The 27,940-nt window shown below is 38.1% G+C and overlaps 2 protein-coding genes across 8 annotated transcripts; one reads left to right on the top strand and one right to left on the bottom strand.

Moving 5' to 3' along the window:
• Window positions 1-9,974: 9,974 nt before the first annotated feature.
• On the bottom strand, window positions 9,975-13,215 carry LOC144660572 (homeobox protein not2-like). Its single transcript, XM_078521225.1, has 2 exons — window positions 12,580-13,215; window positions 9,975-11,268 (listed from the first exon to the last, which is right to left on the bottom strand). The coding sequence occupies exons 1-2, from the start codon at window positions 12,911-12,913 to the stop codon at window positions 10,850-10,852; spliced, it is 753 nt and encodes a 250-aa protein (XP_078377351.1). The 5' UTR covers window positions 12,914-13,215; the 3' UTR covers window positions 9,975-10,849.
• A 2,251-nt stretch (window positions 13,216-15,466) lies between these two features.
• LOC144661475 (homeobox protein notochord-like) lies at window positions 15,467-26,016 on the top strand. 7 transcript variants are annotated; one of them, XM_078522255.1, is made up of 8 exons: window positions 15,467-16,255; window positions 16,751-16,905; window positions 17,257-17,307; window positions 17,936-18,280; window positions 20,329-20,394; window positions 21,046-21,300; window positions 22,972-23,044; window positions 25,445-26,016. In XM_078522255.1, exons 1-3 carry the CDS (start codon window positions 15,922-15,924, stop codon window positions 17,305-17,307), a joined length of 540 nt encoding a protein of 179 aa, XP_078378381.1. In that variant the 5' UTR covers window positions 15,467-15,921; the 3' UTR covers window positions 17,936-18,280; window positions 20,329-20,394; window positions 21,046-21,300; window positions 22,972-23,044; window positions 25,445-26,016. The 7 variants fall into 7 exon arrangements, with proteins under 7 accessions (XP_078378381.1, XP_078378380.1, XP_078378383.1 ...); XM_078522254.1 differs by having other exon boundaries at window positions 21,046-21,427; XM_078522257.1 differs by lacking the exon at window positions 22,972-23,044 and having other exon boundaries at window positions 25,451-26,016.
• Window positions 26,017-27,940: the final 1,924 nt, after the last annotated feature.

Here is a 27,940-nt window from a genome sequence, read left to right as displayed (position 1 = left end):
TTACCATGGTGTTCCCAAGAGTGCTTGAATATTCGTAGAAAGTCCGTGGATGCGTTGCAAGACCTTAATCTTGAAAGTTTATAAGAGAATTTTTGTCTTCGCTCCCACTTATCGACACTTCGCTTGTCTTTGCCTTTAAAGAATGATTTTTATCGTTATCATCTCATTACTGTATTCTTTCGGTTTTGCTTAGCGAATTCCTGTTTGCTTGCGTTTCCATAAAGTTCTCTAAAGACAAAGTTTTTGAAAGGAACAAAACGTGTAGCCGTGATTTCGGAGCAGGGGAGCAAAGTAGCCGCTCGCTGTTTTCTCAACCTCATTGGAAACAATTTGAGTGCTCGTGCTCTGATTGGTTGGGTCGTTCCACTCTAGATGTAGCCCGAGTATCAGGCTTTTCTAAAATACATATACCGTGAAAACTATTAAAACCCACTTGATTAGATGATGTAAATAGTTCTATCAGAGTATTTATTTTCCTTTAGTTTGGGTAACTCATTTTTAAGGCGGCCTTATGCTGTCGATCAGATTGCATTTGAAAGGTGAGCTATCTGAAATCTTTGTTTGCTTGAGCGCCGTGCATTGCTATCGATAATATTTAAGCTTATTTTATTTGCTTTCAACGCGACTCGCCATCTTGAGTTGTGGCGAGTGAGAATATAATTCTCTTTTACAATTTTCATTGCTACAGCATCAGCTGTTAAGCCGGTTTTTAGGCCTGAAGTCAGTGTTGTACTTTATCAGGCAGCGGATAAATCTGAGTTCGCACGAGTCGTGTACATCAGTCCTGAGGTGTTCGTATAAATCACTGACATCACTGTACACGATCGACAAGAAGTTTAGTGTCGTAACTATTCCGTAGAAGCCTGTACCAAAAGGCCCGGAGGGGACTCCTATATGAAACGGACGAGGATGCTCGTCGGAAATTTTGAATAGAACCCCTTAAAGAGACCAATCTGGGTGTGGCTTAAGGTTTTCTTGACCCCTAAAATATACCAAAAAAACTGAGACTATAATTTATATTTGTATATTTATTCGTGTGTAACCCTAAACGAGACCATTATGGCTAAAAATATTGGCGTTTTGCCCGGAACACCCTAAGCGAGACCAAAATTCCGAAATTTACACCCCTAAGCGAGACGACGAGCATCCCCGTCACTTTTATATGCGAGTCCTCCCCCCCCCCCCCCGGGCCAAAAGGTCAACCGATAGTAGTTCCTTGCAACAGATTAAAAAGGTGGACTTTATAAAATCCTCGTTTTGCTTGAATGTGCACTGAAAATATTTATTTCAAAGTGCTGTTGATTTGAATTTAAGACTATTAAATTTACACTGTTTACACGACGCCTTCGGCGACTCTTACACACGCAAATGCCACACAATCTTCTGTTTCACCTCGCCAATGGTATGCAAATTAATCCTAGGCCTTTCTGTTTGACGAAGGTCAATACATATGGGTTATTGACCAAGCGTGAGGCCAAGATAGCAGGATATTGGCCAAGTTCTTTTTTTTGCGTGGTTATGGACCAAGACGAAGTCGAGGTCCATAACCACGCAAAAAAAGAACGAGGCCGATATCCTGCCTTCTTGACCGAACAAGCTTTTCGAGTACTGAAAAGGAAGCCAGTTGCATGCACATTCAATGGCGCACGCTAAATCATTTCATTGGTTTAAAAGTTTAACGAGTGACTGTCAAATTCTTGAATGAATTGAGACGAAGTAAAACGATACGACAACAGCGAAATTCGCCTCTTTTTTTAACCCTCTAAAGGATATTGAAATGGCTTAAATTGCGAATCAACGTTGAGTTTGAAGCCTTTAAACAAGAATGTCCATTCCATCTGGCCGCCAGCCTTTTGATTATTGGACGTTTTGCAGAGTATTTGCTCGCTTCTGCCGCTTTAACCTGCCGTCACGGTGACACGAGCTGAATATTGAAATTGTGATTGTTGAAAGGGTTTGGGACTTACAAATTCACGGGAAAGGCTTGAACTTTCCTACATTATTGATTTAAATGTTCGAGCCGACCTTATTCGACGTGAGCGTAGGAGGTTTCGGTGAAAAGATGTTTTAAAAGCTTACAGTGCCTGGTTCGTTGTGCCGTCCGCTTTCTTCCATCAAGATTTCCATCAAGATTTACACAAACGACAAGTTTGCCGAATTCTTTATTCTTCAGGTATTTCACTGACATTTCACCCTTTTCCGCCGAACAAAACCGATATCATGGCTTCAAGTCGCTTTGCGTTTTAACTTTTTGTATGAGCTGGTTGTTGTGGCAAATAAAATTCACGGAACTCGTTAACATTTGTTGTTTAATTAGTTTGTTCTCGTTCGCTTCAAGACCTATTTCTTTGTTATCGGACTCCCTTTCGCTAGAAACAGACAGAAAATATTTGTTTTGTTTCGGAAAATGGTTTCATAGCTCAAGTTTAAGACGAAAAAGCTTTTTGTAGTAGCGTCGACGGAACTGAAAAGTTTTTCCGCTTGCGGGAACACAGCGGGCGATCCCGAGCGGTCAAGATGGCTCCATCTTGATCTTGACCGTTCGGGTAGCGAATCAGAGCACGGGATTCGTTTCATCTTGACCGCTCACGGAGCTAGTCATATAATAATTTTACTTATTGCATCACATTGTTTGTATGCAATAAATTACAAGTTTGTTTTGTAATTTAAGCAAAATAATAAAAAAATTGAAATACAAAAAAAGTTGCAATTTCATTGCCTCTGACAGAGATAGCCTGCAAACTTCTACTTTACTTCCATGACTCCACTTGTACTGTAGGTGTGTATTACCTACAAATGATAACAATATTTTGGACTATTGTTTAAATGTATCAACCTTTCTTCCTGGACTTTACTTGTACTGTGTGTATTACCTCCAAAATTTAATAATAAGTTTCGCTGCATTTAAACAAGAGTACATCAAAATACATTATTTTAAGATATATTTTTTCTGCCAAAGGTGTGGCAGCTTCCCGGCTGTCTAGTACAGTTGCATATTTTGTTGCATTCCACTGTAGAAAGTCACAATAAAAGACATTTAGTTAGAATTGTACAAGATAAAATATTATCAATTTTGTGATTAAAGCAGCTTAATATTTGCCTTTTGTTTATTAACATTGGTTAGAAACTAATCTTCTTTCCCTGAAATGCACAACTTAATAAGGCTGTGTTCACACTTGGTGCCTGGGCACAGTGCCTAAGCTAGTATGATTCTCGCTGCCTACGCCGTAATACTCGGGCACTTAATGGTACTTGGGTACTTTGGTATTCTGTGTGTGAACACGACGCTATTTTTTGCCGGCGCCCAGGAACCAGTTCTCGGGCACTAAGTGTGAACACGGCCTAAAGAACACCACCCGAAAGCAATTTATCGCAAAATTTTATTTACTCAGTGACAAACCCCTTTTTCTCGTTGATAGCAAATGAGTCAGTCTCTAAACTGTCAACTTAAATCACACTTTAAAGGGGCACTGTCACCAGTTTCACTTCAAAAACTTAAGAGCCTAAAAACATCTGGAAACTACAATAGTAGTCCAATTTTGTTAAAAATCATCACCATGCAAGTGTACTAAAGCAATAAACAAGTGATATTAGATATTATTGTGATGCCATCAGGAACTTTAGATTTCAACTTAAAAATAAGGCTGATTTTTTCAAGTTTTGTCCTTGTGGACTGGAAAAACACCTAAAAATAATTATGGCCCCCTTCTTCCTTCAACAACAATTTATTTTATATCTCCATCTTGATGTACTAGGTGCATTTTGTGTACGAGAAGACCTATTTGCCAAATTTAGTACTTTTTACTGAAAAGCATTAAGATCTCTTGGGGTAACTTTTTCACTCACAACAATAGACCTTTTTAGCTTTGTATGTGCCTATTACAAATCACATGATGGTCCCTAGAGAATTTCATTTTATCTATCTTAATGTATATTGAGAATTGTTTAAATTTGAAAAAAAGTAATTCTCAGGCGTAACATCACATAGTCTAACATGGGACAACAAACTAACGAAGCCCAAAAGGTCTATTCTCAGTCCTCTGTCTGGGCTTCAAACATACCGACTTGCTTTACTGGAACGTCACCGCCTTAGCATGCATTGCATGCCGTTTATTTTATCAGGGGTACGGAAGGGGTCACTTGATTTCGAATAAATGAACGGAGTTCATGCCGGAGGAAGACTTCCCTTATCTACAGATGCGGTGCAGGCATACCGTATCGTCTCGATTAAACGCCGGGTACCGAATAAACGCCGGGTCTCTAAGGTGGGCTTGAAAAAGGCACCGCAGGTATTTATTTGAGCTCGAGGTATAATGAGCTGTAGGTATAATTATCCAGATACATGTTTGTCAAAAGTAAGGAATAAAAACCCTTGCTTAATGAACATTAGGGTCAAATAAGCAGCAGGTTTATGGCTAAGCAGGCATTTGACAAGGGGAATTCCCAGCCAGCTGATAATCAGGAAAATCAATCAACTGATAACCTTTCTTTAGGAGCAAAGTGGCAGTCAAACTTTAAGATCGGTTTTAAGGTCGTGCGGGACCCTTGCTCATTAATAAATTCATTAGCTAAATTTCTTGACGGAATGCTATCTTGTTAAGCTTAAGACGGAATCCACCAGGAAGTCGAGTAATATTTATTTAAATTGGACAAAAATCGACTACCAGAACAATTTAAATCCTATTGCGTTTATTTTCTACCGTTTATTAAAGGTAAAGATGTAAGTAATTATCCGTGATAACACCAACAATAATTCCTTATCAGAGCATGAGAAAATGAATTTTAAAGTTCACAAGTTATAGGCAAAATCTCACGTGTAGCCATTTTGTAAGTCGTCTTTAAGCGATTCAGTGGAAGTTTTTGTTAGAAAAGATTTATTTTGATAAGATATTTGAAGCAGTAACACAAAAGTTTGCAATAAGGTGTAAATGATTTTGGGACAACAATTTCTTATCAGAGTCTTAGAAAATGATATTTAAAGTTCACAAGCTATGGGCAAAAGCTTACATCTTTTAAGAGATTCAGTGGAATTCAGCGGAACTTCAAAATGTGTTTTCGATGTTTGGTGTTGTTAGAAAAGATTTCTTTTGATAAGATATTTTGAAGCAGTATCACAAAAGCTTGCAATAAAGTGTAAATAATGTTGGTACCAATAACTACTCGAAGTCCTGGCGGATTCCATCTTAAATTCACTACATTGTGAACATCGATTCCTCGAAAATTTAACAAGGATATTTTGGGGATGATGGAATTACATAATGATTGTCCTTTTACTGAGAGATGATCGTTGTCTGTGATGTTACAAGCCCTTAAAAGTTTAACTGCAGATAATGCGATTTTGTTTCCAAGTTTTCAGCTAAAACAGCGCACCAAATTAAATGATTATATAGCTTAGTGATAAATCATAACCTCTTTTGTGCTATGACTAGAACGAAATTTTCAATTTCAAAAACTGCTACAAGTTAATAGCTTCTAAGAGAGCAAAAATGTGAAATCTAAACTTTGAAACGTGCTACCTTCATTTGAAAATTCGCTCCAGTCATAGCACAATAGAGTACACCAAGTTTATGTTCCTCGCGAATCAACTCTTGAAATTCTATATCGGCGGAGAAAACTTGGACACAAAATTGCAGGTTTTGAGGCTTCCGAAGACCTTCCGAGTCAATGTTTACAACATATATGATATATTCAAAGCTGTGAATCTAATTATGATAATTCCCTATGTTCCATCGCACGTGCACAAAGCTAAGAACAATTACTAGTAATTACTTGTACAAAAGATTTTAAAAACAAACATTCTCATGAATATTTCGCTTGTTGTCGGCTTCAGTCGTCCAGCAGTTCGTGCATACTCTTTAAATAAATACATTCTAATGATTGCAAGGGTCCTGTGCGACCTTAACCTGTTGATTTAATGCATCGCAATTCGCTTTTAATATTATTATTTCCCCTTCTCATACCTCATGCAAAATAGTCGATATCTCGAAGAGATCTTTGATTCCTTTATGGAAGACTGGAACTGAAAGAAATAAAAAATGGTACAGAATTTTGCTTTTTGACGGTTTGTTCCAACCTTCCACAAAACAAAGTCCACAATTCTCAACAAAATTTTCCTGTTAATTACTGTTCCATTTACTTTCCAACTTAAATGGTATGTTGTTCCGGACTTACCGAGGCCAGGTTTCCGCAGGCTGCCGCTGAAGCAAACGTCCCACTTACAACTGTACACCTGAAATATTGAATGTTCCACATTACTGATTGAGTTTAATTTTTCCACTCTCTATCGCGCATCTGACTCACTGGAACGTTCATTATTAACACAGGTCGGAGATGACAAGAAATTGGCTGGACGGTTATTTTCAGTGCCAATCATTGCAAATGCTTTTTTTAACCCCACATGTGGACTGATGGAAGACGTCGTTATTTATGCTGTGAGGTCACTGCCAAGATCAGTGCTCAATAAGCTTAATGTAGTGAAATTCTGAAACATGACTGAACTATTTTCAGGGGCGTGCCTGCCTTTACGCGAAGTACGCAACTGCGTACCAGAATTTTCCAGATTTTTTTTTTACGTTATAGAAGAAATGCAACGGATGAAGTCGTGTAATTTTTAGTCGCATAGGCGTTGTGATGTTTTTCTCTATACTTCTTTTTCTGACCCGATGGTTTGGGACGATCTTTATGGGCGCAGAGGGATTGGCAGCCGAATGTAACATAGAACCAAGAATGCTGCGAATACCTGTAGCCCAGGAACACCGTGTCAATGTGCCAGCAGACACGCCCAAGTAGTACTGGCGCAGAGTACTTACCACTTGTGGATCGTATGGTACAAGAGTCGAACGACAGGTTGCTGGCCATTACGATTGATTTCTAGGTCAGTATCTGTTACCACCAAATATCTCCAAAAATGGGAGCAATGGTTTTGTTCGAGGGGCAAACAAAGAAACCTGTTTGGCTCGTCTTCCTCTTTTTCTTCTTCTTTTGAGTCCCAAGCTCGTATGCCCAGGAGGCCCGTGTGAAGCCCACACACTGCAGTGACAAACATGGTGAAACAACGCTGCTCGTTAAAACTTTTTACACCCGCTTTCAGTGTTACGTGCATAGCTAGCTTTCTACATCCATTTTTCGACATCGTCTTTCGACGTGTTGCTTGAAATAAGTTAATCAAAACCGATGCAAACCGGTGTTGGTTTTATACAAATGATCCCACAAGCTCAGAAGGTCAGCTAGTGGGCTGTGATTGGCGGATCTCGATCCGTCTTGTTTGTTTAGCTCGTCGAAAGATGGATGAAAGCGGGTGTAAGCTAAGATCTAATATTCCCCCGAGTCGAGACGGTAACGGTTATGACGTTGCGTTTCAAGAAAGTGTTCTTTTGGCCGGAGAAGTAAAAGTGTGCGAAACCAGTTTCTGCTTTTCCACTGGTGGAATTCATTTAGGGAGTTTTGCTCTTGAACAATTCAAAAACCGCCCATTATTAAATAGAAACAACGAGCTCAGATACGTTAGCATAGAAATTTAAAAGGATAACGCTCTATTTGTAATCAGTATTTACCTTAGGTACAATGGGTTCAATGTCTTATTAAATAAATTATTAATTAACAATTAGAATACGAGCCCGAGTTTTCTATGAGCAATTATAGTTCACCACTAATTTTTCTCCGATTCTGATTGGTTTAAATTGAACACGTGACGCGATAGTGCCCGCGCGCCGGAGGGCACTATCAGCCCATAGTGCCCTCCCGTGAAAAAATGCCCGGATCGATAGTGCCCGCCCGAGACTGTTTTTTGTAAACAAGCTGCCTACAGACAAAAAAATCCAACTAAATTCACTGCATTTAGTGGGTTTCTCGTCTGGTTTTGTTTCGTTTATTAAATTTTGGCTTTCAATTGAGTTTTTTATCCTCAAAAGTAAAAACAATTCACGAGCTGTTGTATGTGCGCGCGGAAGAAAATTTAGTGGTGAACAATAAAGAAATAGAGTGTTCTGTCTCGAACTTCAGTTGTGTCCCCTTGGAAATGATGTTCTTAAACTACATATTCCCTCGAGCTTCGCTTCTCGGGCTAATATTTGTTTTAAGAACATCAATCCGCGGGGCACTATCAGCCGATAGTTCCTCGACAGAAACACTCTATTGTTAAAATAGTCAACGAGGCGCAGCCGAGTTTAAAATATCGCTCATAGAAAACGAGGGCGAGTAGTCTAATTGTTTTAGTAGAAACTCTTAAAGGATTGCAGTCCAAAACTTACAATTTTACGTACTTACAAGCTAAAAATGAAGAAAAATTAATCTTTAAATGAGCAACGAGCGCGCGATCATATTCTATCAGCGAATACTGAGAAAACAGTGGGAGAAGCAATCAGATTCGCGGATTTCCAATATAGAACACGGGTGAGTTTCTACTGACAATAAATAGAAAATCTCAAAGTCATAAAAACATGAATTTTGTGCGATATCTTAATCTATAGTGTATTACCAACAGAATATGCAATAATAAATCGCAAAAACATTTCCAACCGTCTTTTTGTGCATATTGATAGTAGATGAAACGAAAATGAATACTTCTTTGAGGATATACCTAACTCAAAATTGTAACGAGAGATGATGTAAAACTACGGTTTGTTCTGTTTTTGCGATTTTTTTGAAATCGAACAAACAAAATTATTTTTTATTTTGTTCTCAGTTTTACTGATTCCTAGTTTTTCTGTTTATCGCTGTCATGGTAATATCGATTTCTTTAAAAAATATACTTTGCCAATCTTCAATCTAAGAGCAATAACTAGTGTAACTTTCATATTAATCTGATGAAGAGCAGACGGTTGAAAAGCAAAAGAATATGAGTTCTCTTGAAATGTTCAGTATGGTACCGAAAACACTTTTTCGAGACAACTTAACAGAGCAGTTCAGTTATTAATTTTGTTTTACTCACTTTGGATTCGGAATTGCGGAATTCTCTTCCGTGCGTTTTCTCCCATACAAATCTTCACAACCTTCACAAGTTCTACTATAGGATATTTAATAGAGAGTCGAATAAACAAAATAAACAATCTGAACATATTGAAATAGAATCAATATAGCTATTTATTACGAAAAATGAATGGGTGTGTTCATCAAGTTTTAATTCTCTAAATCGATTCTAAACCACAAAGGCCAGACTACAACATAAAATTACTTGTCATAAGAATTTTTCACCTTTCAAACCAAAGATTGTAATCATACCCAGCAGAAATGAAAAGAAGTCCCTATTCCATGTTAAATATATGAGGTTCTCTCATCTCCCAGTCAACTTGAAATTCAGTCAACATGAAATTCAAAGTTGCCGATTTCCTTTTCGACATTAGGCAATCTTGCTAATGGAGAGTAAGACAGGAATTATGCCCTTATGTAAACAGACAATCAGTCCTTTCGGCTCATTGTCATTTATTAAAACATTGTTCGCCTCGAGAAATGTTTTCTTTGTTTAATTAGCTGGAAAGAAAAAAGCGCTGCCAAAACAAGATCAGATGCATAAAGATGTCTGAATAGGTCGATGTTTCGCGAAACTGCGGGTTAATTTAAGTGATTATCATCATTGATAAGCACTGTGATCTTACAGGCATTTTAATTATTGCCACTTTAAACAAACTTATATATCTACGGAAACATATTTTCCATTACTATTGCTGGCTCTTTTCCAATAATTAATTAGGAAGCTACAGACTGTTGCGCGAGAATCCTGACTCACCGCATTTCTTGCCAAAAAATGTTAAGTAAGTGGTCAATTTCTAAATAAGAACTTAATGTAAAGAATTTGCACATGAAACAAAAAACGACGTGTATTGCTTTCGACCTAGAACTATTGTTAATTTTTAAGTGTCGTGGAGTGAAAACTAAACTTTACCTCTTCCAGCAGATTAATCGGCAAATAAAAGTTTTTAATGCAGAAATAGGCATCCAAATCCTCTCTCCCTCAAACTCAGGAAATCCACAATTAGTAAAACATGAACTTTGGTTTATTACTCAACCTTCGATAGTAACTACATGAGCACTGGCCGGTGCAGGGTACTGAAGCTATACTGTGATCATAGTCTAATGAATTTACTGTAATACATGCTACCGTGACCGTGGAAGTGTTTGAAACTCTTTTAACAGCTTTTACTAGTTGCCTTATTTAGATAAAGCTGATAATCTGAGTAGTAAGCTTCCTCTTTCAAGGCAACAATGAATTAGGAATGGATTAAATCAGCTGGCAAGGTGCTAAGTGTAAAGTAGGTGTGAAAAAAGTCTATATCACGTCTTAATTCACGTAATTAAGTTTTCTCGCTTTATTATAAACACTGTACAAAAAGATAAAAGAGAGGACTAAAAACATATTCTCTCTTGCCTGAGACCAAACAAAAATATATGTGTCTTGGAGAGAAAAGGAATGTATTTGATTATGAACAAATGTCTGTTTAGCCAATGTACAGAAATAAATATTATAAGGTTGAATGTGAATATATCTAGTTATGCTGATATATCATAAGGGTATACAGATACTAGTTCAGCAACTGAAATGATACAATCTTCAAATATAAAATGCGTGGCTATATGTTCTGCAATGAAAAATACGTAATTGCAATGGATTAAATTTCGACCTGAGAACTTCGCTGTTCATGAATCGATAAATATTAGGTACGGATATCCTGGAAAATACACAAAACCTGCGTTAAAACTAAGTTTCTATTCTTGTATGTGTTTCTACGAGGTTTCTTTATACGCAATTGATAACGAGCACTGATCTATAAATATGACTTGCTAACACAACTAAACATGATCTGCACATGCTGAAAACAACATTCATCAATGGCGTTTTGTGTTCAAGGGTAAATTACGAAACAAATGTAGGATTCGAGGCAACAGTGGAAAATATGGGTGCTGTGCAATACGGTGCCACAACTCTGAACGGATTAACTAGTGAATCAATACAAATGTTTTGACAAAAAGGATTCATCCTCTGGGCTGCGAGTGAAACATGTTCCATGTCATCCTGGGAGGGTCTTCGTGTAGCTGCACTCGCTTCATCTCTCGTTTCCTTTTTCCACTTAGTTCGCCTGTTTTGGAACCATGTTTTGACTTGAGTTTCGGTCAGGTTTACTTCTGAAGCCAGCTGGGCTCGCCTGTCCTCTGTTACGTAGCGTTGTTTGGCGAATTCCTTCTCCATGGTTTGAATTTGATGTGGCGAGAACAGGGGACGTTGTTTCTTCTTACGCATGGGACGTCTTCGTTTCTTCGGAAAGATGTTTATTCCTAAATGAAGCAGTAAAAGTATGGGGTATAATTAAGATATTTTTATTGATTGGAAACAGTACTTATATAATTTTAGTATGTTCAGGCTAAGCTAACTGATTAGCCATCAATCCTCGTGTTTTTCAGTGATAAAGGTAAGTTGCTTACGACCCATGCAGTGCAAAATTATGTCTTTATTGTTTTGAAAACAAAATATGTTTTACAACTTCACACAAAATATACAAGAGACGACCCACAATGTTTTTTGATTTTAAACTGAAACAATTCTTTCAGTTTTGCAGCAATTTTTCTCTCAATTTCATGGGACAGGAATCAAATTATACTCTCCGGTTGAATTAGTTTCAAGTTAAATGTGACAAACACTCGATTGCTTCAAACAGTTTTCAAATATCAACAAATACTTCAGTGTTAGGTTTTTCTATGGCATCCTTTAAAGATGAGGCTGAGGCAAGCTCTCACTTTAGCAAGTAATATATTAAAGTATTTTCCAAAGGTAAAGGGGACCTTTCAATCTCATCCTCCCAGACAAATCATACAAGTTCAAACATTGTCTAGTTTTCCACATGTCAACATTGGATAAACTGTTTTTCCCTTCAATTTGGTAACCACTTGATTACATTGTAAAGCAAAAAAACGTCGTTTAGGAGGATACTGAAATCGACAAATAATATAATTTGCACACATGGTGTGGAAATTTTTCCTGAAATTTAAAGAATAAAAACATCGTGTGTCGTTGAAATATGTTGGATTTTTCAAATGGAAAGGTCTTGCATTAAACAGACTGGCAATCGAAGTTGTTTTAGGGAATCACCGAGAGGACAATAAGATAGCCTCGTTTTATTTTCTTCAGTGGGTTGAAATTAACTTTTTCCATTTCATGCTCCATATCTTTCAGTGTGAAAGCCTTCGAAAAACGATAATCCTTCCCGACAATATTATGTTCTGCCGTGAACAGCCTATTCGCGATTTCTTAATCCATAAACAAAAAGCTCAACAATTAAACTGAAAATCTCTTATGTTGTACAATAAATAAAAAATGTTTTGAAAAAGACAGGATCCTACTATAAAAATAATGAAAGGCTGTTCAATCTTCATTTTCACGAATTTCTGCATCCAACGTAACTGGTTTAAAATTCCACTTTCTTCATTTTCATTTCAACAGGTCAGAAATAAATCCAAAGGTCATATAATGATTGCAAATTACAACTACAGTAAATGTAGTTCGCATGGTTGTCAGTTTAAGCAAAAGGCATGATATACATGGTCATTTGAAACAAATACCACTGTTCTGAATGCTGTTGATTCACTCACCTATTGGAAATGCTTGCTCCCTAAAAGAAAGAGCACCCTGCCCCCAATGATGGCCGTAAGGTGCGAGTCCTATGTCTTGCCAATTCCTGAGCGAAGAACATTGTACACTATCAGCATAATGGTGTACCATGGGCCGAACCACTCGAGGGACAAGCGGTAGAGAAACGGAGTAACTAGCGACAGGTGAGTCATTCCTCAACAGAGAACCATGACATTTCTCTACGGTCTCTTCTGGAAGATCTAAAATACTTCGTATTGAAAACGAACTGTTTGAAACGCAGCGTGAAGGGTTAACGTGCTGAAAAGCCGAAAGACTGCTACCTCTCGACGCCATCTTGTTAGCGCGCTGCGGTTACCTTGGGTGTGTGAAATAGTTGCTCTTTGGAAAGGCTTCTCTATAGTAAAGTGAAGACATGGTGGCTGCGGACTCCTCAAATGACGTTTTGCCTGTCACTCACAATGCACCAATCATTGACTTTTCGGGGTCGTTAACAGTGACATGTGAAGTAAGATATTTTTGTGATGTTTTTTCTTATGGTTTCATTACTGCGCGGTATTGCAAAACGTTGTTAATCACTCGGTGCTTTTGTGTTCTCAAGGTGACGCCAAGCCAATTTTTGGACCTCACTTTCTGACCTCGGGTAGCCTCATCAGTATATAAGAAAAAAAAATCCGAATCGTTGGCTTCGGTTTCCGTTTCCGAATTACAGCGACGTCCGGTCGGAAAATTCACTGATTGGTCGAAAGACAATACGTAGAGTGTCTTTTTATAATCTTGTTAAGTTTAAGTCCTCATTGAAGTCCTTCAAAATTCTTCTTTGGTTACCTAAGCAAGTCTTTGCTTCCGCCTACAGTAAATATATATCACAGTGGTCACCGTGGCTCTTGACTAAGCGAAGAAAACAAAAACAAAATTGCGTTCAGAATAATAATAAATGTGGCATTGCATTTTTCTCCCATAACACAAAAAACGCGTTTTTCACGGCATCATCTAAGTTAAAGGGATGTGTATTCCACTGATGTGTTGCCTTATATTTAAAAATAGATAAGTTAGTGCTGGTAGATGTTTTTCTTAGCCTGGTGTAATAACTCAAGTAAGTTTAAAAGCATTTACGTGAATATCTTCAAGGTTCAAATAATTGGTTCGTCAGGGGCCTTGATGCAAGGCAAGACATAAGGTGAAATTGCTTAATAATGCAGTGGTCTATTTGTGCGTAAACCAATAACTTAAAAACAAGACTAGAGGCAAGTACGTTTCTTGTCTCGGACTAGCACACTGACCAATTTTCACGGAACATGGCGTTTTAATTGTACTTTATTTTTTCGGCTTCTTCGTTTTCGTTTTTGTTGTTGTTGTTGTTTTCAAGCGAGACTTTTCATATTTGCGAGTGGCCTTATCAGAGAGCGCATCGAGATGTCCCGCGAGTTCGAGTTATGGGCAGGGTGTTTGTGTGTGTTTGTTAGCAAAACATTCTAAATTCATACCGGCGAATTGTTTATTTCTAATTGTAATCAAAGAAATAAAACATCTATGAAACTTTTTTTTCACTGTGAGCAGTATTGTAATTTCCTGTGAAAGAAACTGTCCGGGGAAGGAATGCCTTTTTATAATACTAAATTTCATATTAACCTGCCCTGTACATTCATAGTGGTATCATTTTTCTATTTTCAAGACGTGCGGATGTCCATGTGTGTCTTTAATTTACCCGTGTGATTAATGACCTGACATCTATTCTATAAATGTTTATCACATATTTACATCTCCACTTTAAGTCATAGACAAGCCAATTACACTCCGGGCCTGATAATCCAGTCAAACATTTGCAAACTATGACAAATCAAATTATAATATCATATCCATTGGTGACAGACATTTAATAGCCTTTGACACCTTTTTCACGGATTAAGTCTGATCCTTAAATCCCTAAAAATCGTTCAACTAAATAATGTGGCGATTAAAAAAAACAGGAGAGAGAGAAAGAGAGTTTTTCGTGTCTCCGCCCGCCAGCAAAGCCAGAATGAGATGATAAACACGTACCTTTGTTGAGTGCTATGATCAGAAACAAGTACGTAGAACCCCGGTTCGCTCTGGGGAACGAAGTTCGAGGGGGGGGGGCGGGGGCGAGCAATGACGGGGGTGGCGTCCGGTCGCGGCTCTCATGGCCCGTGGCCGCGGATTCGGCGGGGGACTCGGCACGTTCGGGGGGGGGTCATCCGGTCGGCGGTTGACTGAGTGGTCATCGGGTGGAGGCGGTGCGGGAGTTCGGGGGGACGGATCTCTGTAGGTCCGACTATCTTTTATCGTCGGCTTGTAATTATAACGTCCAAACCCATACTTTCATTTACTCCAGTACAGGCCAAACCGATACTGATGCAACGTAGCTCGAATACCGTGGGTTGTTTTTTTACGTCGTTAATGTTTTAGACTTTATGGAAATCAGTTTTCTTCACTTAAGTTAAAATGGATAACTAAAGTCACTGAAATGGCAAACAAGATGTTTGACCATGAGACATGAAGGTAAAACACAGATAACAGCTTGGTAAACTGGCTATAGATTTCACGGTCCCAGTCCCTCGAGAGCCATGATCAGCCTGATGTCCCATGAGCCATGATCAGCATGTATTATTCAGATTATGTTGCGCTCTTCCGCCGCCCTGAAGCAAATCCGTTTCACAGAGTCACAAATCTGTAGACACTTCCGACGGCTATAAATCTTCATCGCTTTTAATAAAAATATACATGGCTATAGATATTCTATAGGATATCAGCCGATTATCAATCTATTGATCAACTGTAGGTCAAAATTGATCACGTGGTACAACCATGCAGAAATTTCTAGAAGAAACATGCTGGCAGTGATACTGCCAGCATAGGGGGAGAGGGAAGCAGAGAGTAGCCCACCCTTGCCACTCCAGCCACATCCTTAAGACGTCTGCTTGGCTAGAAAGAGCAACAAGGTCTATGCTCATGCTGATCGATATTACAAAAGTGCACCAGTTCCCACGCCGCCGTTATGTTCTAAGGCCACCTAACCACAGGTCAAAATGGAGAGACGGCCTCTCATGGTTAGACACATACAAGGAAACGTTCATTGTGTTGATCAGTGTAGAGTCTACTGAAGGGTCGCTTGAACAATCGAGCATAAATTACTGCCCACCTGTAATAAAATATTTGTAAAGATATTCTGGTCCAGACATTCATAATGATATTTTGGAGAAGCCTGTGTTTATTTAACTGGAAATAGCATAGTCGGCATTTTAGTGAAAAGCGATCCGAACAATGCAGTTCCTCGAATAAGCAAGTGTTTCACATACCCAAGGAAACCGCAGCACGATTAAAACATGGCGTCTATTGGTCAATGTTCCCGCTCGGCTTTTCGTCGTGTTAATCATTCAAGTTTTGCTTCAAACAGCTCAAGCTCGTTTTCAATAAGAAGTATTTTGAATCTCCCAGAGGCCGAGAAATCCCAACAGTGCACTCAAGCTTTAGACGACATGTTAGCGAGTAGCCCTGTTTGGCTGTGCCCTCCGCTCGTTCCTCGAGTGGTGTTGCCTATGGTGAACTGTTACAACGGTCATCCTCTGTGTAAAGGCCTCATAAATCAGCAGCAGTTTGGATGCACACCACAGCAAAACGTTTGGAGCACGTTAGCAGAAAGGGAAATACCTTTTAAAGGTGGGTGACCGAAACAACAAGCGAAGACATTGGGACAGTCTTTTGATCGCACGAATCTTCAAGCTATACCAACTGTTTTGTTTTTGATGATAAAATCGAGACAGTTCCTAAGATGTGGAATACAATAAAAGTTCATTTTAAAACTGCTGAAAAAATGCTGGTGAGCATTGTATGTATGTGTAAGCTGTCATAGGTCTGACGATAAACACGTAGACACGGTTTGAAGTTGTAACTTTTAATTTATCGTTTTGTTGTTTATTTCATAAAACATGTTACGTCTATAAACTTCGTGCGTAATGTTTCTTGTACAGTATTTATTCATTCTGACATACACCTCAAATCAGTAAAGAAATTGAATGCATGTCAAAGCGGGTGTATTATAAATTGAAATTTAATTTGGCTACATACAAGCATTCCCAAGCATTACACTCTTTATTGTTTACGTAATAAACAGTTTTACTTTTCGTTAACCCAAATGTATATTCTTGACTTTAGTCGGCGTCAACGTGTTCCCGAAAAAACGAAGACGCCCCATGCGTAAGAAGAAACAACGTCCCCTGTTCTCGCCAAATCAAATTCAAACCATGGAGAAAGAATTCACCAAACAACGCTACGTAACAGAGGACAAGCGAGCCCAGCTGGCTTCAGAGGTAAACCTGACCGAAACTCAAGTCAAAACATGGTTCCAAAACAGGCGAACTAAGTGGAAAAAGGAAACGAGAGATGAAGCGAGTGCAACTACACGAAGAACCTCCCAGGAAAACATGGAGCACGCTACAGAAAATTATCGAACAACTTTTACTTTAACGATGAGAGGAAACCATTTCTGTCAAAGCGGTTGTTCCAATTTCGGCCCCTGTAAACACATGTGAATGTGAATAGTGCTGTTACGACGTCTCACTAGCTGTCGCCATATGGTTTTCAATCCAATGCTTTATTTAAATCTAACATTGGTAACAAAAATGGAATCGCTGATTTTTATTTTCTGTTTATCATTACAGAGTGATTCAACTTTCTTGTTCAACTCAGTTATTCACCCAGAGATCGAATAGGTAGGATTTCTATAACTTGGTTTTAAGCTATAAAACTGTGCTTTCGATTACAACCATAGATTGGGTCTGGAAGAGCTCAGTGCTACACTTAACTACGCAGTTGTTTAAGGAGTTCATTCTTTGAAATAGCTAGGAAAGAGGTTTGGAACTGTAGAGGCTCACAAAGGAAAATGGGACAAAATAGTATTTGAACTGACTACAAATAATTGTTGTTTTGTTATAAGGTACAGCTTCGTAACTTGTAAAGCAAGCATTTAGCCATATTTTGTTTACTATACGTACAACAACAATTCAATGAAAACTGCATTAACAGGGTCTAGAAAAACCCGGGTATAATCGCCGTTCATAAAATTGATTTTGATTTACAATTATATTTTAGGACTTTTTCTAATAGTTAATTTAATAAATACACCCCATGTTTTTGACAATGTATTCGGATTATACATGGTTTAAGGACCAATTATATAATTATATTATGACTGTATCAATTTTACGTAAAAAACACAGCTGGTTTATTAACTGGGCGTTTAGTCCAGTTCATAGATTCGGTAGCTCATTATACAATTTATACCTCATTCTCCCTGTTGTTTCGTTAATGAGGGTTTTGTTTTTTGCGTATATTTTGAAGGAAAAGGAGAGACGTCATGTTATGTTGTGTAGAATTAGGAGGAACGCTAGGAATGAGTTGGATGACAGGGGAGGAAGCAGGTGAATGCGAAGTTTTCGGGACGAAAAGATTGAAAAAGTTGTTCAAAAAACGCCATTTTGAATAATAGCGGACATATTTGACCGGTGAAGACTAGAGGAATCGTGGACTCTGGGGACGAGAATGGCGAGTCGCAGCCTGAGTGTGCGTTTGGAATCCAAATGAACCGAAAAGGAATTTTGTAAGGATGACAAGAAGAATTTCTTGTGAGAGGAGGTTGAATTAGGCTGTGCACTGAAGGCAGACGGTTATGAGAGACGAGTTCAGGTATGACATGTGTTTATAATAGAATGTAGTTTGCGCGTTCCTATGTTTATTGACCTTTATTGCCAGCTTTCGCTTTTATTTTGGACCGGCGATCCGATTAAAACAACTTGAACTGTTTAGTGAAGTAAGAATACTCAAAGCAATGGTCGTTGATCGGGTTATTGTTTTTGGTTCTTTAAGAGCATTTTATCGGCATTGCATTATGTATATTTTTGGAAGAAATGCGTGGTTTACGTTTTTGGCTGTGTTTGCTAGATCTGGTTTTGTTTGGCCAGAAAATTACTGAAATAAGCTTCAGTAACATATTTCTTTTACCCTTTGTTCGCTTTTTGGAGGCAAAGTTATTTTGGCTACTGTGTGCAACATTGAAGGTGATATAAAGATAAAGAGGGTTAATTGTTACCGATATCCGTTTGCTTCAAATCTGTTTATAAGCTCGGGGAACTTGCTACAAAACGGAAATAATTTTTGAAACTGCATGAAGCTGATATTGCATGGCTAAAAATAGTTGCCTAAGTTCATGTTGGTGCATGCTCCCATTATAGTCGCTACATATAGATCTGCTACGAAATGGAATGAAGTTGTTTAAAATCCGATAGCCTATTGAATATTGGTCATACACCGATACAAGCAATTTGTTCTTTAAAAAGAAAAAACCTGGCGGTTTGCTGCTTTGGGAGAGTTTTAGGGCCTGTTTACATGATTCATGAATGACTCATTCCGGAACAAGTTAATCCCATCCCGATATATTTCACTCTATCTGAGTGTTTACATGATACCAAGACAAAAGTCAAGTCATTCCCGAATGAGTTCATTCCGGTTTTTAAATGAATTTGATTCCGAGATGAAACCGCATCTTGTGAAACCACATGCAGAGATCACAGTTTGAACTCAGAGCAAAAAAATGTAAATTATAGCGTTTACTGTTTAGCCCGAAGAAGCAGCCCTATGGTCAAATTGCTTGTTAAAATTGCAGATATGGCCATCATGAGCATTAAAAATAACATGTTTGCGCAAAACATGCGTCAACTTGTGATCTTGGGTGAAAACTACGCACGTGAAAACGACTTTGGTTGAGCTGGTCGATTATGTCATGTGGAATGTATGCAGTCAACGAACTTCATTGTGAACTTGTTCCGAAATATAAGTCATTCTGGAACTATATGTAAACAGGCCCTCATGTGCAAGCAGCAAGGCGTGTGAGGCATGGCAGCGAGGTATATGAGGCAAAAATCCCTACTCCAAATGAAAATGTTAATCAGAGTGCTATATTTAAGCTAACTGATCTGCTATTTAGCTGGCTTAATAGAATGGATCGCACACCTTGCTGCCTCGCACTTTTGTGACGACCTGCTGTATGACCCCTTATAATAGACTGTCTTTACTAACCCGGTGGAAGTCGTCGTTCAAAATATGGGTATAACAGAACTGTAAATTGTAGATCACTACAGCAAGGTTTTTTGGTGTTGTGTTCATGTGTATACATAGTACTCGTGTGTGGAAAAATTCACTGCATTTAGTGGGTTTCTTGTTTAGTGTTGTTTTGTTTGTATGCACTGTGACCAGTGATTTTTTTTCCTCCCTTCCCCTCAGCCATTAGCAGGCCATTCACTTGTTATGCAAGTGAAATAAAGTAAAATCCCAGGTACCTGGGAGAAAAGTGAGTGGGGGGACTCCCCTGCCTCTTATGTTCTCCCACCATGGAACTCCTTTGTAAAATACTTATACCAATCAAGTGTAAAGGTGGATGACGATAACTTGCAGGACTGTCATTAAGTTTTTATGCAGCCAAACATTGCAGTTATCACCCGTAGCATTTCATTCTGAATGCAACTTGTAAAGTAACACCAATCAAAATGTTTACCTGTAACATTGAGTGAGCTCATGATCAGCCGTAACAGGTGTTACGTGTTACAGCCCTTAATGACAGCCCTGGATAAGGGATGATAACATTGTTGGTAGCTGTAAAATGAATTCTTTATCTTACCTTCTCAATTGTGGTGCTTTCAAGATATTTAAGTTATACTTAATCGTTTGTTTTTTTAAAGGTGTTATTTGGACTTGTGAAAATTTAAAAAGAATATTTGACAGGTGAACTCATGTAAAAATGCAAGGTGAGATTGTGTGAGTCCTTCTTGGGTTGCTGTATGTTTATCCCACGTGGGATGCTGCCTAAAGGATTCTAAAATGACCTGGGTGGGGTGTCACCTAGGATCCTGCTAATTACTCCAGGTGGGATCCCACTCGAGATACCTGCTGCTAATTCCACATGGAATTTTAGCTGTGCATTGATCCGAGGGGGGATCCCACCTGGGATCCTAACTAGTTCTAGGCAGGATCTCAGCTGGAATCCCATCTAATTCTAGGTCTCTACGCATATTATCTGAAGTGGTAATTCCACATGATCAGGCAAAAAAGATATATTAATTAGCTGTCTTAGATAAGAACAGAATCAACACACTGTAGTGTTGTCAATTGAGTTTGATATATTCAATGTAGTCATCTCATTCATCATAAATACATTGTAATTCCATTCATGTGGCCACCAATGAGCCACAAGGTGACAGTATTAAAGCTAGGTGTTCTTTAAACAAGAAAATGACTGATACTGAGCATTTGCTCAGGTCAACTTGAAGGGGCTTTATAATTATTATAGGTAGGTGATTGTATTAATGGGGTGGTGGTAATGGACTTGGCCCATTATTATTACTGAAAATTACTGAAAAGTTTTTTCAATAACTCAATTTTGTTTTTGTTTATTTAAGGAGTTATAATAGTTTCAACAACTGATGGGAACAAAGTGGTGCAAGGAACACTGCTGCTATCATCTGCATACCTAAATCTGGAAAGGCTGTATTAGCTCACATGAAGGGAGAAAAAGGTTGCTTTTTATGTGAAGATACAGGCGATGGGGTTGGCAATGGCTTACAGAGATTTTGGCTTTACAGCACAGGCATGTTGCTCCACATGATACCCATGGAAAAGTTGTTATCCGGAACGTTATTTAAAATGGAGAACAGGTACGGCCTCGTACCCAGACGCCTCTCTCTTGTTTGGGGACATGGGCGCGCAAGGGCTTTGCGCTCGCTTTGTTCTCGCTTCGTCGGAGAAAGAAAATCGAGGCGCCTGAGGAGGAGGCAGGAACAGGTAAGTGTTACTAGCAGTTATTGTACGCTGTTACTAACCAGTTAATTATTTTCAATACAAGTTTTTTTAACTTTTTCATGTATCCAACACTTATTAATTAACATGATATATCTTCTGGTATATTTTATTTATTAATATTATTATTGCTGTCAATCATATGGAGGTGATATCCTGAAGGGAGAGATGAAATGGAAGTGAAGTTCACCATTAGTTAGTCCGTCTGATCAAAACCAGTGAAGTTGATAATGACATGCCTTTACCACCTTATAAATAATTATACTGAATATTTTCAAGTGCTGAATCGATTTTTTTTATTGAGGTCAATGGGATAAATGGTGCTTCTGTGTCTTTGCTGTTTAAATAATTTGACCTTGTGGTGTGTTAACTACAATTGTCAAGGTCATTAAAAATTTTAATTATTGAATATCAAGTTAATAAATCATTAAAATGATTTATAAACTTGATATTCAAGCTTCAGAATACAGAAATTAGCCTCTCATATCTACTAGTATTGAAAGGTGTCTTAGTTAATTACTTGCTTCACTACAGTATGCAAATGACAGCTATCACAATTCTTGTGAGTGAGCAGATAACATCAAAACAGCTAATAATGATTAATAAATGCATTTCTATGGCAGATTTTCCATATGTATTACTGTATGTTCAAATAAGCCGATGAACTGTTGGACAATTTCTACAGATTGACGGCAGTACTTATGGTTAGATATGAATTGGTTGATGCTTTGGCATACACTTTTCATGTCAGTGCACCTGCATAACTCATAAGTGCACAGCTAATAGTATTTCTGAAATGATTCGATTTAGCACCCGGGGGGTTTATTTACTTTTGGCACCTCATGGAAGGGCGCTTATTGAGACAGGGCACTTATTTAATTTTTTGAGAAAAAACCAAACGTTCAAAACAAAACTTAAATATATATTAAAATAACTAACAATAACAGAAACTGTCAGTAACAAATTGTTGAAAGTTCAGTTACTTTTAAAAGAATTGTTTATTTTAGCAGTAAATATATACATGTTCGGTACGGTGAATGTTCCTGAGTTTATCTATTCGACATTGATGACATTTTCGTCCCCAGAGGCCGCAATCCTTTTGGGAACGAGAATGCATCGATGACTTCAATAGGGGTGGTTACCCACAATAGGGGGGGGGGGGGGTTTATTAGAATAGAGGCTCATAACAATGGGGCACTTATTAGAATAGAGGCTCTTATTGGAATAGGGGCGCTTATTGACAAAAACACATTCAAAGGGGGGCGCTTATTCGGAAGGGGGCGCTTATTGGAAGGAGGGCGCTAAATCGAATCATTACGGTAACCAATATTGTTTGGCTTTTTCACTGCCACTGGAAGTGTGGAGCTAAACTAATACACCAAAATGTTGCATAGAGAAAGTGCTTTACTCACTCTTAATTATTTAGCAGTATATCAGCGTGAACTGTTGCATTTTTGCGCGGTCACATGTGCCGAATTTAATTGCAAGGCTGTTTTATGTTATAATTTATTTCTCAATTATGTTTACAGAAAATGTCAATACTTCCTCCACAGAAGGGATTGGGAATTCCTGGTGATGGGAGGGGTCTCAAAGGCCAAAACGGTAAGGAAAAGTATGAAGCTAAATTGGATTTCCGGAGGGTTCCCTCAGGTTGGGGGTGGGGGGGGGGGGGGGGTCTTAGGAAAAATTCCTTCTGTGAGGGAGTTATGGATCATTTTTCTTCAGTTAAGCAAAATATTATTTTCTGATATAAAAAAAATAGGGTGTCAGATGTCAATATTTCTAACTGCTGGAAACAATATGATGTTCAACTTGAAGCAAAAAGCGATAACAATTGTTTGAATTCTTTGTTAGACCATGTGTAGGGGTGGGTAAGGTGGGGTGTAAACTCCGTTGAAGGGTACATGTAGGTGCTGAGATAATTGGCCCTTTGAGAACTAAAGATGCACACAGTGTCCCTTTCCCATTCCCCAAAGATCACTTGGTTTCCTGTTGTCTCTGGTGGGGTAATAGAAGGGATTTTTTTGTCTCAATCATGAATTATCAACAACAAACATCGGGGATGATGTGGTGCAACTTCTACAACAATAAAATAAAGAACTTTTGATTTTGTATCTTTTTTTGTCACTTAATGATTAATAATAATGTTACAAAAAATTCCTTTAATAAAGAAAAGTGGAAAACAGACGTTATAGTAAAAAACGTTCGGTTTTTATTTGTACATATTATAGCCTTTTAACCTTTTTTTAAAAAAAATACGTCTTAGCGAACATTATGTTGAGTAAAATTTGTATAAGTAATTGTGGGTACTTGCAGTGATTCTATAAAGTTAGCCTTTTAATAGTAAGTTAAAAGGATTACTCGAGATGGGATTTAAAGTTGGAACCTGGTCTTACCAATGCAGTACTGTATGATGCTTTTAGATACCACTGAACCAACATTGATAATTTTGCATCCCTTGATAATTTTGATAATGGTAGAGCATCAGAGTAAATACTAATATCGAAAAGTTTCAGGTACATGTATGAAGCTGATGTCAAGTGCGATTTTTGTTGTAGGTTTGTTTGGAATCTTATGTTAAGCCGCTTCAGACTTGAAATTGATAAAGCTCTTTGGTAGTGATTGCTGGCTGAGAAGGCTATAGGCTAACGGAGTTTCTCATTCCTAAAATCTGCAATTTTAATTAAGTTATGCACAGAGCTGTGGTATAAAAAGACAGTAAACGCCAAGAAAAATACATTTTTGCACCGTGTTTTCCAGCATGATAAATAGATCAAGTTATGTTGATTTGGACTCGAAGTTATTGATATTTTTGTTACTATGGGGGCCACCCATGGAGGGGAGGGCGGCAGCACATTGTGTTGTTTCGAACAAAATTTTTCTTGTTGTGTGTGGAAGCATTTCATCTGTTCGCTAAAATCTGCTTTTGTTCACGTGTTGCCAGTTATGTTTTCTTCTTGTTTGTATATCCCCAAAGGCTATTTCGATTAAAGGCAAACGTCAGTTTACCATTTTTAACCAAGCCAAAGTTGCAAAGTGCCCAGCCGTCGCGACTGACAAATACAGCATTTCCTCCGCGAAAATAAAAAAAAAATGCTTGAACTGAAAGACGTTTGCATTCTTCCATGATATGTTTGAACAACAATGCCCAGGATAAACCTTCTACTCATACTAACTTCATGCAAAAAAGTCGATATCTCGAAGAGATCTTTGATTTATCTCAAAATTTAACTTCCCTTCAGGTAAACAACCAACTGGCAAAGTTTGGTTGGAAATCTATGAGCAGTTCTATTTCAAGGGAATTACCTTAAGGTCTCTATTCAGAATTCTTGCAATACATAGTTCCATTGTGAAGGCCTTACTTACAATTTTAGTGGCATTTTGTGGAAGTGCCGGGAGTAGACAAATGGTGACACAAAAAAATTTCCATACAGATAGCGCATCCAATTTTTTAATAAGCGCCACATTTTTGTGTTGGTCCCCTTTTTTATTCTATTTTACTGTACCTTTTATTGGGATTACACGCCTCCCATGCCTCACTGCCTCGCCTCGCATACCCCGCTGCCTCACATATTTGGAATACGTATCCTCCCTGGGCTCCTCTGGGGGCGGGCTCGGGGCCGCGTCGACGGCCTCGGGGTGTGTCGCTTTTCCACAGCCTTCCCTGTTCGTCTTCTCCGGGGGGGGCTTCCGGGGGCTCCGGATGTTGTTTCGGTGTGGGCCTTCCGGGGGGCGCGGGGGGCTCCGGATTTTCGTCTCTAACGCAGTTATCCTTCAACAACACCATTCCATTCCTTAACTCTAGGTCTCTATATCTCCAACATAATTCTCAGACACTTAACTATTGTTAACAAAATCAATTTGCTATCCAGTCCTTGATAACCAAAATATTAAATGTCAGCCAGTTTCATCTTAAAGAAATTTACTAGCCTCCTACAAACTCAACTTATCTTCTTATCTTCGTTCTAAAACTTAAAAGGATCTTTCTCTCATTTTATTCAGTTGCAGAGCAAGAAAATACATGGTTCACAACAAGTCAAGTACACAAGAATTAAAGGCAACAACTAACGAAATGGATCCACAAGAAAGAACCATCTCACAATTATCAAGAAGGATTATAGTTCAAACAAAACCAATGGATTCTGACTCAACTTTATCAGCTGATCTGACGTTTCACCTCTACAGAGTAATGCATCACACTCGCGAAGCAACTAAAATATAAAGCAAAGTAAACAAAAAGCCAAAGAACAAACTGCCGTGCAGTTATTAATACCTCACATCTGTAGAGGAATTACACTTCTTGCTTCAGTCCATTTGCCTTCTGCTTTAAAATAAAAATGTTTTTAATCGACACACGAACTATACGCAATCGCGTACTTCTGTTTCAGGGATAAAAGTCTTCAGTTTGTAAATTCTGCTACTCACTTGAAGTTAACTAGAGCCATGTGATTTGTCTAACAACGTCACGGCCCAAACGTCACTCGACTTACATAATGAAATACACTTTTTATTTATTTAAAATGAATAAATCTCAATGAACTGTACTCACAGCTGGTGATTACAATGAAAAGCAATGATTGTACTCTGTATATAATATATTACTTATATATTGCTATTTCCATAATATTTCACACTCTAGCCATTAACTGTGCCTGACAACAATCCATGATAATAATCCATCTTCCCCATAAATTTTTTACAAACCTAAAAAATACCGTCTCTCTCCCAGCAAGTCACACAACCGCAGGTTTTGTCCCTCGTCTAAACCAGCCAACGATTACCTACATAAAGCTCGCAACCACACTCACCATCAAGCAAACCAACAGTAACTTTTCCATTTCTTCTGTATGACTTGCACAACCGTCTTTACTCCTTTGAAACAACTCCTTATATTAATCGAATATACAGAATAACCACGGCCAAAAAACCTACCATTTTCACGTTGTACCGACATACATGTATATATAGACCTGTATAATACACTAAGAACTTCACGACGTCATGAATAACTTGACAAAGCGTCGATGAAAATGACTTAGAAAATTTAAAACAGTTTTTCAAACTTTCTCTAACCGCACCTTACCGGCAACCGAAACGTCCTTTCTATACAAAAATATACGAAATGACTTCCGTCCAAAAAGAATCGCCTTTTCAGACTGAAGATAACTAATATCAAAATTTCGCCACAGGACGAACACGAAAGCATTCAGAAAAATCACAATTATACCTTTACAATTATCTTTCAAAGTGTCTTAAACCGATACACTGAAAGGCCAATTCATTTCAACACAAACAATGTGATATCTCTAATGTGGACGTCATTTCCCGCCCAGTTTTAAGCTTCTTTAAGCTTCTTGTTTTATTCCAATTCTGTTAGGGCCTGTTTTCTTTTTCTTGTTTTTGAGGTCTGCTAGTGAGTTGCAAAGATGTTTCCTCTTATAAATTATTGTACCCTACTCATCCCACTTATGAAGTTATTTCTTAAACTGTGTTCCTTTTTTTACAAAGAAAAAAGAAACCAGCTCTTTAAAAAATTCTGGAAATGGTTTGTATAGTATATATCCTTGCTTTTTGTATATATTTCCGAAAAATAAGAAAAAAGGATAAGTAGTGTCCGATCGGAGGCCAACTGTTTTGCCTCAGTGCCATGTGTTTCTCTTCAAATATTTGTTACTACAATATTCTAGCTTTAACTGCAAATCAATAAGATATATTGCTGAAAAAGATATATTGTTATCGCATAGTACAATAAAACCACCAATAATAGAATGTGTTTCCGTGTCTTGTTTTTATATGACTTATTTGTTTGATGTTGTTTGTGACTACAAGTTGCATTGATGAAATAAGTCAGAAAAAAGATCATAAAAATGTTATTACGAGAATACCATCAGAGTCCTACATATTCAAAAGAGCGATTCAGAACGTAACGGTTAGGGCATCTCTTAAGCCTTGGCCAAAAGTTACAATGTTTTCGTTCGTAATCATTCTTTTAACCACTCCATTCAATCTTAACTATTTATGTCCCTCTTACATCATTATAACCTATTTGAAGTTTTCCAACCTTGGTAAGCCATTATTTTGGAATGTCTTAAAATCTTGTATAACCAAACAAAGATTTAATATACCGTGAAATAGCAACTATTTCGGTTGTACACTGAATTGAACCCTGTGATACTCAGCCTGTATTCACTCAAAAAGTATAAAACGCCAAAAGGATGGAGGAAATATCAACTAACGTAGAACCGAGACTAACTTACAAACTGAGGCATCTATACTATGTAGTCTGCAATGCAGAAGACGTGTGTCACAAGCAAGTCGCGAGGAAGTAAAAAGTTGGCCGAATTCTTTGAAGATAAGTGAAGGAAAGCCACTAAATTGCGGAGTTCAGATTCGAGTTCTTCAGTGCTGAACATCCAACCAAGATACGATATCTAGTTAAGTTGAGAGATACCAGTATTAAAAAAATACCAATAAAGTACCGAGGTTTTCACCCATGAT

This window comes from Oculina patagonica, chromosome 7 (genome assembly GCF_052425735.1).
Source record: "Oculina patagonica isolate OP01 chromosome 7, crgOcupat, whole genome shotgun sequence".
In the NCBI taxonomy this organism is placed as follows: domain Eukaryota; kingdom Metazoa; phylum Cnidaria; class Anthozoa; order Scleractinia; family Oculinidae; genus Oculina; species Oculina patagonica.
Note: the sequence above shows the minus strand (reverse complement) of the source record. Positions and strands in the feature narration are given on the sequence as shown.

What these genes read in the sequence shown, in the direction of transcription:
- LOC144661475 (XM_078522251.1), top strand. Translation starts at nt 15,922, where the DNA reads ATGGCGTCTATTGGTCAATGTTCCCGCTCGGCTTTTCGTCGTGTTAAT. An exon ending in AAGGGAAATACCTTTTAAAG is followed by an intron (nt 16,256 to 16,750) that starts GTGGGTGACCGA and finishes TCTTGACTTTAG; the next exon opens with TCGGCGTCAACGTGTTCCCG.
- LOC144660572 (XM_078521225.1), bottom strand. Translation starts at nt 12,913, where the DNA reads ATGGCGTCGAGAGGTAGCAGTCTTTCGGCTTTTCAGCACGTTAACCCT. An exon ending in GGAGCAAGCATTTCCAATAG is followed by an intron (nt 11,269 to 12,579) that starts GTGAGTGAATCA and finishes TGCTTCATTTAG; the next exon opens with GAATAAACATCTTTCCGAAG.